Source organism: Typopeltis vanoorti, chromosome 6, assembly GCF_054136105.1.
Source record: "Typopeltis vanoorti isolate ZY-2024b chromosome 6, IOZ_Tvanoo_1.0, whole genome shotgun sequence".
NCBI classification, from domain to species: Eukaryota; Metazoa; Arthropoda; class Arachnida; order Uropygi; family Thelyphonidae; genus Typopeltis; species Typopeltis vanoorti.
Genome location: NC_143554.1, coordinates 99,726,996 through 99,739,426, shown reverse-complemented (window position 1 = coordinate 99,739,426; position 12,431 = coordinate 99,726,996). Strand labels below are relative to the sequence as shown.

Sequence of the window (12,431 nt, the reverse complement as noted above, 5' to 3'; positions counted from 1 at the left end):
ATTTATAAAATTGTATTCAAAATTTCCAGTATATTTCATCATATGTAACCAGGATATCATCAGGTAGCTAACAGTAACTACATTTAAAACATGAATCACAAGAATGAGTCATGTAGCATGTGCTTACTAGCTCATGTCTTGGTTGCAGCTGAGTTGACAGGATTGCATTATTAGTTGTAAGAAACAATTGTAAAGTTTTCTGCTGATATAATAACCTTAATAAAAGTAATAAAAATAAAATTTATGTCCTGTTAGACTATACATACCTAATCCACTAAAATGCTTCAAATTCCAGAAATATTGACATGCCTAAACTGCCTGTCGTGGCTCTGCCACCTGTGCCAGATATGGTAGTAAAAAGCTTACATCTGCCAAGAAAGCTAAATATGTAAACTATCAGGGAGATCATCTGGCGTACTCCTGTGCACGTTAGAAGTGGAAAGATGAGAAAGAAATACAAAAAAGTTGCCCTTATTGGGTTTGTATTTCTCTGTTTGTGTTTCTGCAGCAGGTGTCCTAATATCATCAATATTCTGGCAAAACCCATGCAGTTCCATTGTAAAAAAAATTACCAAAATTTACCTAAATATTTTAGTAATTTTGCCATTGGATCCATATACCAAGTACCTTGATCATGTAACTTGTCTTACTATGGACAAACAGGAAGATTTATAAATAAACATATCTATGAATATCAGGACTACATCTGCCTTATCAAACCTCAAAATCTGGCCTTGCAACATGGAATCGAAAATGCTAACCACAGGATCCAGTGGCAAAACGCCAAGTTACTACATTGATTATTATTAACATTTGACCTCCATGGAGTCAGAGACTCATCGTGGGAGGTGCTCACTATTGCATACAATGCTCATCCAACAATTAGTTTAAGACGCTGGTCTTAAACTGATTCAATGTGTCCACATCCACAACACACTCAGGCATTCCACTCACCAACCACCCTCCATGCGAAGAACCTGCTTCTCATTCCTTTGCTCACACTCTCCTTTATACAGTTTTCAGCAATGGCCTCTTGTTCTTCTCCCCTCTCCCATTCTATGAAAAATCTCTTCCATGTCTACCTGATAACAAACCCACGACCAAATCTCTGCACAATAATCCATATGAGGCCTGATCATGGCCTTATATAATGGAATCATAACCTCTCTATTTCTGCATGTTAGGGTCCTCTGCATCATTGCCATTATTCGATGTGATGCCTTCACAACTTGTGCAATGTGGCCCCTGAATTTCAGGTCCTTATCCACCATCACTCCTAGATGTCTCATGTCCTCTACTTCTGTTAAAGTTTCCCCACTAAGTGTATAATTTGCATCCCATTGTTACTTACCAAATCTCAAAACCTTACACTTGACAACATTGAACTGACAGTTCCACTTACCTGCCCATTCATGCAATTTATTCAAGTCCTCTTGTAAGGCATTAACATCAGCCTGACTGTGCATTTTCCCCAGTTTTTCTTCATCCACAAACAGCTGGATATCACTAGTTAAACCCAACCCCAATATCATTAACATCCAAATTGAACAACAATGGCCCCAAAACTGACCCCTGTGGCACACTACTGGTGACCTTTCTCTTTCGCAATACTGCACCCCCATATACAACTTTCTGATACCTATCCGACAGCCAGTCACTGATCCAACACAGAAGTCTGTTATCCAATCCCATCTGTTTCAATTTATTTAAGAGCTTGTCATGTGGCAGTATCAAAAGCTTTAGCAAAATCCAAGTATCACTATATGTGCATCTCCCTTGTCCAAGGTATTTGTCACCTTATTATAGTACATAAGTAAGTTAGTGAAACATGATCTCCTCTTAATAAACCCATGCTGATGACCACAGAGAATGTTGCTGTTATCAACCCATTTCTGTATCCTATTTCTCACCAATCTCTCCAGGACCTTCACCACAACTCCAGATATACAGACCGGCTTATAATTTGAAGCTACAGTCTTATCACTGCCTTTATGCAGTGGAACAATTTTAACCTGTGCTGTTGCAAAACTTATTAAACAGGCATGCCAATGCTATTGCCAGTTTCCTGGAACATTCCCTTAAGATGCATGGTGATGTCATCAAATCCTATTGCCTTATTAACATTAAGGTTATTTATTTCCTCAAATACCTACTGCTCACTCACAATTAAGTTATCCTCTCCTATGTCCTCTACACTTAAGTTCCTGAAGATTCCACCCTGATCAGGATGAAACACCCTCATAAATTGATCACTGAATACCTCAACAATGTCTTCTGCAGCAGTTACCATTCTACCACTTTCATTTCTTAACTTCATCTTTCCATGATCATTCTTCCTTCTACTTGCCACATATCTTAAAAAAAAAAAAAAAAAAAAAAAAAAACCCTCTAGGGTCTTTGTAAGTTCCCATGCAGCATTTATTTTCTTACCACTCAACTCCTCGTTCCATGTTAGAGCTCTAAGTTGTCTCCTAAGCTTGTCATAATCACCAGCCTTATAATTCCACATATATCCTTTCCTCGCAAAAGTCTGCATATGACTAGCCAAAACACAGGTGATTACTTCATGATCACTTTTACCAACTGGAGGAAAATGTGAAACCCCTCTAACAATTATATCCTCTAATGAAATGATGAGATCTAGAACTCTTGATCCTCGCTTGCCTTTCTTTACATGCTGCCTGAGATAGTTATCTCTGAAGAACTCGAGAAATTCATTTTCCTTATTCCCAAATGCTATCTCTTCATTCCAATCTATACCACCATAATTAAAATCGTCCATGATAATTATCCTTCCTTTGTTCACTAATCCAAGTTGTTTATACATTTCTTCATCACCACCTTCCACATTCCCAGACCTATAGCAACATCCAACTAAATATGTCTTCCTCTCAATCTCCACGTTACACCACACTGCCTCATAATCACTGCCACTATTTCCCCCCCCCTTTCATGTCTACTTTATGTGGATTTAATTCGCCTGTTATCATCAGCAGCACTCCTCCTCCCTTCCTGCCTTTTCTATCCTCACAAAAAATACTGTACCCTTCCACTTCTATTCCTGTTATAATATCATCTTCATTCAACTATGTTTCACTTATTCCAATGATTTGGGGTGAATAAACTCAATCACTGAAACCATTTCATCCCCTTTATTTCTGATACTTCTGGCATTTGTAAACAAACACAACAGTTCATTTTTAGGTCTATAGCCAGTCCTATCCAAGCTATATGTTGGGTGTGATTTCTCCACTATACCTGCCAAATCACCTTTATCACTGCTTACCACATATACCTGCTCAGTCTTCACTTCTCCACCCACATTGCAATATAGAAAAATCACTTTCAACATTCACTCTCTCTATGCCATGTCTCCCTGTCCACCCAAGCCCCCTCACCCCTTTTCCTGTTCTCTCATCCTCTCTCACACACTACTACTGTTTTCACTGCCAAGCACTTCTGTCTCTTCAGTACCACTCTCCTGATTTTTCTCTTCATCTCTTCCTTCTGATCTCTGGCATGCATCGACCATGTATAGGGCTATCTCCAGTTCTAACTATAGAATAACATGTATGCCATAGTAAATAACTTTTTTATTATGTAAATATGTCATCTTATATATCACGAGACATCAGTACAACTAACAAACAACAACAGAAATTGAATATCCTGAGGAGTGCAGCCTGTCCACACACCATACTTTCATCCAGCAACACTTTCTCTAGCACACTCACTCGATCCACATATAAACATGAACAGTTATATAAAGAAAGTGCTGAAGTCTTACTTCAGAGACCTAATATTAATCAAAATGACTCTCTCTTACTATTCCAAAAGTTTGGGAAATTGTTATCCTCAATTGTATTCAATAATTTATCTGCTATATTTTAATTAAATTGAAGTAATTTAAATTTCGGCCTAGTAGTTTTTAATCCATGAACACATGACTGTGTGTGTGTATGTGGAGGGATTACAATTTAAGCATGTGCACTACTATTTTTTTAATTCAATTTCTGTTGTTGTTTGTTAGTTGTACTGATGTCTCATGATATATAAGATGACATATTTACATAATAAAAAAAGTTATTTACTATGGCATACATGTTATTCTATAGTTAGAACTGGAGATGGCCCTGTACATAGTCGAGTAGCTATTCTCGTGGGCAGTCATACCCCTTTCCATCATATTCAGCTTAATACTGCTCTGAAAGCAGTAGCATTTTGCCTCTCTGTGGGATTTTTAATCACAGTATGCTATATATATTTACTGCCAGCTTCTGAATTAAATGAAATGAAACTCAATCTCATAATGCAACTTCCTCTGCCCTTAGTCCCAATGGGCGACCTTAATGGACATAACACTCTGTGGGGTAGTGCCAACACGAATAGGCATTGTGTCATTGAATGAATGTTTAACGACAATGACCTCTCCCTTATTAATAACGAACAAATACCTTCTTCCATATGCCTACCAGTTCTTATCTGGCAATCGATCTTATGATCTGTTCCATTCTTTTTTTCCTGCTCACGTGGGATGTTTTTGAAAACATGCCTGGAAGTGATCCTTTCTCTTATCAGCACTGTCTTCACAGGAACAATGTCCTCCTACATGGGATGCCTATGTGGGAAATGGACCAGTCTGACTGGAATATATTTTCCCATCTTGCAATATTTAATACTGAAGCAGTCAGCCAAATACCTATTAGTGAAGTATGTCGCAGATTGTATTGTCCATGCAGCCACATTAACAATTCCAAAAACATCATCCTGATTTCTGCTCCATCCAAATTTTTGGTGCAACTGAAAGTGCCAAGCAGCCAAAAAAAAAAAAATCAAGATAGAGCATTGGATATATTTTCTAGATATCCTACCATAACAAGCTCCATAGCATTTAAACATGCTTGGGCCAAAGCACATTACATGAGACATCAATCATTTGGGAGACTGTCATTTTAAGATCAACTTCTACTCACTAATACTTATTTTATTCAGCATTAGAGGAGAATCAAATTAGAACTTTAGTTCTTTTGTCCATTACAATTTGAATTGTTTTGCTTACTCATTGTCACTTGTAAACTGTAACATTGTTTTGCTCTGCAGATACTTGTTTGAATCCAGGGAAATATAAGCCAGTTATTAAACACCCTTTTATAATTTAGTTTTGTTTGGTGTAATACTGTTGAAATTAAAGTAAGTTATGAGTTTCATAACTTTTTATTATTAACATAATTTTTTTCTTGTAATTGCAGTGGATGAAATAGACTATGACATTGAAGAGAATGATACTCTGAGAGATACTTCCATTCCAAATGAAAACAAACCTCAGGACTCTCCAGTACATCACAGGTTTAAAGGTAATCATTTAAACTGATTTGAACATCTGTTTTACAGTATAGACATCTTACTTATCTTTGTGTGTGTGTGTGTGTGTGTGTGTGTGTGTGTGTGTGTGTGTGTGTGTGTGTGTGTGTGTGTGTGTGTGTTTATAATATACATGCCTGAATTTTCTCTTTAATACTGCAAAATTGATTATAACTGATTACAAGGATATGGAATTCTATCTAATATATTATAAAGTAGCCAACCCAAAAAGATTATTTATGTGCATATCATTTAATATGAGAATACTTAATCTTATATAGAGGTTCAAAACATTTTTTTTTGTAGCCATCCAAGCTAATTGCAATCTGTTATAGATTGATGTATGCAAAAAAAGACAAGACTTGCCACAAGATGCAGAACAGAACATTAACAGAACAATACATTACACACCTTTTCAGAAATGAGTAGGAAGAGCAGTTTTCCCCAAAAATAATTTGATTCCCATTCCTTTCACTAACTTAACACGTCTGAGCTCTATTGGAAATTATCTGCCAATGCCTTTTTATTCTCCCAAAGAAGTAGGTGAGTCTGTTGTTAGCCCTAACTTTTGGAGACCTATGTGGAAGCTGGTTCACTTTTAGCCACTCAGAGATAGCTGGCCAAAGACTATCACTGATTTTAAACAGAAAACTGCTGTCCCTAACACAATACCGTGTCTGAAATAGTGTGAGTTGTGAGATTTAAAAACCCAAGCTTCTGGGAGATTGACTAACTCAAGAATCATTTGATGAAAGACTTAGAAAAAGTTTCTGTAGTCAGTGACTAGAATCAAATTTAGAACAATCTTTCTTCGGGCAGTGCAGCCTAGCACTATGGATTCAAACACCATTTCCATAGGGCTATACAGGTCTCACCTATTAGCAGTTAGCGAAAAAATAATAAAACCTGAATTATGGCAGAACTCAATTGATTTATATAATGCAAATTTTCAAAAGCAAGTAATGAACGGTTTGTAGAAATGTGCTTGCTTGATGTACAACATAGCCTCGCAGGAATGTGTTAATGTCCACAACTTTAGCTTTCCCTTTTTTAAATCCACCAACCAAGCTGAACGAGATGCAGAGGTATTTGCTGTATGCAATCTAATGCAAATTATTTATTAACCAGAATACCAACTCTCCTAATACACTTGATCTTTCTTAACCAATCCTCTTTCCGAATATACTTCGGTGGTCACCTCTTTGCTCACTTGATATTCACTCACTCAACTCACTGACTCAGACACTCCCTTTCCTCAGCCATTTTCAACCTCTGTCCTTTGCTAATGCAACAGCACTAGGTGTGGTAACCTCACCGACTTCTCTCCTTCTTTTCATTGGCTAAATCACTATCACCACTTTGCTGATCTGAACACTTGTTCTGGGTGAGTTATCAAAGTTATTTTCACTGGAATGAAGTCTTCATTCTCAGTCTGTTCAAAATTTCTGCCCATCATTCAAGACATTGTTTAACAACACGTTAAAATTCATCATACTGTATGTGGTTTGAGATAAGAACTAGAGTCTCATTCTAAGTTTACACTAAAGCACATGAAATGCAAAACAATCATCAAAAAATCCAAATTAACTTTGAAAGGGCCAAATGCAGAAATTCACTTCCTACAAATGGCAGTCATGCCTTTTGTCCTTGAAAAAGCCATCAGGCACAACTTCTGCTTAAGCAAAGATAAGCAGAAGTTGTGCTTCATCTTTTTCAACCAAGTGTCAATACTGCAATAATGCATGAAGATAAAGCTTGACCTGTTATTATTCTTTTGTTGCATAAATTACTAAGGCAAATCACTAACTCCCATACCAGAAACCGTGCATTATGAGTCTTCCAGTCCTGATGGTGTGTGTAGTTTTATTCAAAAGGTGTTCCTGAAATAATACTTATCCTATGTTGTCCCTATACATATCAGGCCTATATTCTGCCCATTTCAAAAAGAAGAGAGAAGTCTACTGGCAAACCAATGAACTCACCTTTGGCCCTGTAGTTTTCTCTAAAATATTAGAGATCAACAGTTTTTTCGTAGAAGATGTGAAGTTAGTTGAATTAATTTGAATCTGAATCAACACTGGATGCTAAGTAGCAGATGCTCATGTATTTGTGTGTTTAAAGTAAAGTGGAGAAATGGTGGTGGCCAGTTTGGCAAAGAGCAGCACCCCTGAAAATACTCATAGAAAAGACCAGAAACAGAGCATCTTTGAGAAATTGATTGGAGGGAATCTATGAAAGGAGGAGGGGGGGTCATCTATTAAGCAGATTTCTGAATAGAGCAAAAGCTCTAATGGAAATTTTTTTTGGTATTCTATCTCAAATCTGAGAAGTATTGTGAAATTAGATGGATTTGGGATTCATATAGCATTTACTTGTATCTTAAAACATAGTGTAACAGAAATGGACACTAAATTGTTTTGAAGCCTGAACTATGACTGTAATGTGTTTGTGCCAGGAAAAGCTAGAGGTATGCCAACCCAAGAAGAGAAACCTTGTGTTTGGAGATCTGAGTAATATCAAGAGTGTAAGAGGAAAGTAAAGTGAGCTCTTTCTGAAGAGAAATAAGACAGGACTGTGTTTTGATAGAATTAAAGTTCACTAGATTATTCCTTAACCCTTTCGAGAATGGCAAGCCAATCACTGTTGGCAGTTTATGGAAGAGGAGTAAAATCCATCATTAGTAAAACTGGATAGGTTTTGGGATCAGTGAGGTGCAAGAAGGACATGAATGTATAGAAAGAAGAGTGTGAGTGGAAGCACAAAGCCCAGAGCCCTAGTGTGGCACAGCAGTGATAGATAAATTCAAAGAGAGGAAACAATCCATTATTAATAGTTATGAAGGGAAGACCATAATATAGTGGCTTTAGCATTTAGCATAGCCCTATTCCAGACCTGATTGAATTTCGCTCACTGGCAAGAGTGGCCATGTGAGTTTCTCCAGTCTTGCCAAAACTTATAGGATAAGATTTTGCTAGATATGTGAAATGGGAATAGTGTAATCCATACTGTTGATCACTAATTGGCATGTCTCCATGTATTGAAGAAATTTATAGTTATGACCTATATTGTTTTCAAGAGGATTGAGGTGAGTATAGTAGGGCAGTTGTTTGATGGCTGACTCATAGGTAATATAGAATGGGTGATAATTCTGGAGCACAAATTTTAAACAAATGGCAGAGTGACAATCTCTGACATGGAATATTAGATCTAACACATTCACTTTCTTTCAGAAAGTATCATGTAGAACATATGATGGTTTCCATAAATTATGGACAAAGAGAAAAATCATGATAACTCAAGAGGAAAAGGGGAAAAAAAATATGAAAGTCAGGCACATTTTGGAAAAATTGATGCCAAGTCTGGTTGTCATATACAAATGAGTGCTGCTGTCAGTGGTGAATGCAAATAGAAAAACCACTCCAAACTCCTGCATAAAAACAGTCATTTGGAGTGGTTTTCCATTTCATGTCTGGAGGGAAAATAAAATTCTTGGATAACTGCAAGGCATCATTTAACTGATGAATTCAGGTAACAAGCCTTTGCGTGACTAAAGACCAGCCAGTCAGGTAGATGTAACCAGATGGTTGCATATCAGTCATTCTGTGGTTCATACTTGTTCATTGTAGAACAATTGCAAGAGTTCCAAAAGGCATCCCGGAGATAAGTGAAGGAAGACCACAGGCTATAATCACAGTTGGCGATGGATACCTCAGATTATCTGCTCATCAAAGCAGGAGAGTGTTACCATGAATCAGTTACAATGTGATTTCTCATCAGCTACAGAGACATTGATATCTTTTTCTTCTTGTGCAGAGGGCCTCATGAAGGTAGTCTGTATGCTAGGTGATCGATATTCTGCATGCTTCTATTTCCATGCAACAGGAGAGAATGTTTGAAATGGGCCAGGCTCCATGTCAACATGACCCAAGACCAGTGGCATCAATTGTTTGCAGTTAGTCCTGATTGCTCATTAAAGCAGTACTTAGGCATGTGATCTGCAGAGAACTGAGGACACATCATCCTTCTAATATCCACAAAAGGGACACTTATGGTAGAGGTAGTGTTGATGGTTTGGGGAGGCATCTCATTGGGTGGATGCACTGACCTGTATGTGCTTCCTAGCACATACACCATTAAAATTTTCACCATGAATGCTGAAAATTGCAGAGACAAGGCCCTGGACCCTTTTGTTTGTCTGTATGCAGATGCGATAGGGGAAACATTTATCCTACAAGATGATAATGTTCATACATATAATAGTCTCTTCTTGAAGAGACTATCATACATATGAGCATATGTTAATCCCTTTCCCCAAAACCTTGAGGAACTTAGGAGAGCTTTTGCTGGAGCAACACTTATTACAACTGAGCTCTTGGACACCATTATGAACGATATGAAACATCATTGTGAGCGCTGTATAGCTCTGAGGGGTGAGGTGACCACATTACATATTAAGGCACTTCATTATCATCATCATCAAATTCCTGCCATGTACACTCAAGGGGTGTACAGGATATCATAATACTACATCAAAAAATTACATCATTACTAACTTCCTATCTACAATTTTCCTCCAAATCAGTCTGTTACTTGTCAAGACTCCAACATTATCAGATCTTATATTTCTATCGTCTAAGGCACTTTGTACCGTATCAATCCACCTATATCTTGGTCTTCCTCTGGGTCGTTTTGCTGCCAACCTGGCAGAGAACACTTGTTTTGCTAATCTTTTCTCTCCCATTCTATTTAAGTGACCATACCACCTGAGATTAGCTCTGCTAACACATTCCTGGATGCTGACAATGCCAAGTTCTTTCCTAATATCCTCAGTTTTAATATGATATTGCCATTGATGCCATCTTTTCATGCCTCTAATCTTTCTCAGGACTCTCATATCTGCAGTCTCTAGTCTTTGGTCAAGTGCTTTACTTCTGACCGAGCTCTCAGATCCATAAGTTAAAACTGGTTTGAACACTGTTTTGTATACAGCTAATTTAGTGTTCCGACTAATTTCTCTCTTATTCCATATGAATTTATTCAATTGACTTCCCACCATACCAGCTTTGCTGATTCTGTTGTCTATTTCTATATTTAATTTACCATCTTCACTAAAAATTGTGCCTAAGTAGCTGAAATGTTTTACTTGTTCCACAGGTTCTCCATTCACAACACAGTTGACATTTTCAATGATTCTGCCTATTTTCATTGTCTTTGTCTTTTTAATGCTGACTTCATACCATATCTATTACAACAGTTATTCAATTTAGTCAGAGAATCTTGCAGACTTGTAGCGGATTTATTTAGAAGTACAACATCATCCGCATAAAGCAAACAGCTGACATTAACATCTCCAATTTTGATATCATGTCTAATACTACTTTCCTTCATAATGTGATTAATATAGATAATGAATAACAGAGGGGATAATGTACATCCTTGTCTCACACCAGATTTAACATTAAACCATCTTCCTGTACTTCAATTCTAACTGCTGACTTACAACTCAAATACAGACTAAGTATTGCTTGATATAATGCCCCATTGACACCATATAACTGCAGCGTATTGAATAACTTCTCTCTTGGCACCTTGTCATATGCCTTTTCCAAATCGACAAAACTTAAATACAGATCTTTGTTATATTCCCATGCTTTCCCGACTATTTGTCGTAAAGTGAAGATCTGATCCTGACAGCCTCTGTTTGGCCTGAATCCAGCTTGTTCTTCACCCAGCTTTTCTTCCACAATTCTTCTCAACCGTTTCTCAAGTATACTTGCATAGATCTTGCCAGGAACACTCAGTAGGGAAATACCTCTGTAATTCTCACATTCAGTTTTATTTCCCTTTTTATATATGGGTACTATGAGAGCTCTACTCCAATCATCAGGAATTCGTCCCTCTGTTCAGACTTTCTGAACTATGCAGTGCAGCCACTGTAAGACTCTTATACCACCATACTTGAGCATTTCTGGTCGAATATCATCCACTCCTGCTACCTTTCCACATTTCAAGCCTTTGATGGCTTTTTCTACTTCAAGTATGGATATGTATTCCTGACTGCATGCCTGGTCAGTGTTTTTTATCACTGTGCTGTCATCACTGCTTGTTTCATTTAGCAGTTTTTCAAAGTAATTACTCCATACTTCAAGGATATCTTTTTCTCTTGTTTTCATGTCACCTTTATCATCTCTAACTCCTTTTACAGCACTCTTTCCTCCATTCCTAAGCTTCAACAACCTCCAGAATATTTTGCCACCTTCTTGATATTTATTTTCTATATTCATGCCAAAGTCCTGCCATGACTTTTGTTTAGCTAGTTTTACACACTGTTTAGCTTTCTTACATTTGTCTCTGTATTCTGTAAGAGTAAAAGCTGACTTATTTGCCAGGAACTTTTGATATGCTTTCTTCTTTTCCTTCACTGCTTCTTTAACTTCCTGTGTCCACCAGGGAGTTCTGATTTTTTTATCCTTGCACACAACCTCACCACATGCCTCTCTGGCAGAATCAATCAATGTTTTCTTCAGAGTTTGCCGCTGAATCTCCAAGGTTTGATTCCTGTTCTCAAACTCTATCATTTTTTCTTCAATAATCTTTCTGTATTTTAGTCTACAGTTCACATCTGAGAGCTGCTCAACTTTTATTCGCTTTAAAACTTTCTTACATGTTATTCTTTTCAATATGAAATTCAATTTTATCCTGCTCAAGACTAAATAGTGATCACTTCCAATTTCAAATCCTCTGTACACTCTGGTGTCCTGCACTAGGGAGAAGACATCACTATCAACAATAACATAGTCAATGAGACTTTTCTTATTCCTAACCTCTTCTCTCCATGTGAATTTGTGCACATTTTTATGTTGGAACATGGTGTTAGTAATAACCAGTCCATGTCCTGAGCAGAAATCCAACAGATATTTGCCATTATTATTAGCTTTGCTCTTTTCTCCAAATTTTCCCAAAATATTTTTGTATGTCTCGCAATCATTTCCTACTCTTCTATTTAGATCCCCAACAAGGACCAACTTTTCCTTTTTCATTGTGTCAGTTGCTTTTTCTAGAGCGTCAAA

At 37.3% G+C, this 12,431-nt stretch overlaps 1 protein-coding gene across 1 annotated transcript in view; it reads left to right on the top strand.

The window, feature by feature from the left end:
* The window catches only part of cert (ceramide transfer protein), a 210,772-nt gene that overhangs the window by 78,124 nt on the left and 120,217 nt on the right, over window positions 1–12,431 (top strand). The window contains exon 4 of the mRNA XM_090395057.1: window positions 5,250–5,354. Coding sequence (XP_090251183.1) covers window positions 5,250–5,354 — 105 coding nt within the window. The remainder of the gene's footprint in view (window positions 1–5,249; window positions 5,355–12,431) is intronic.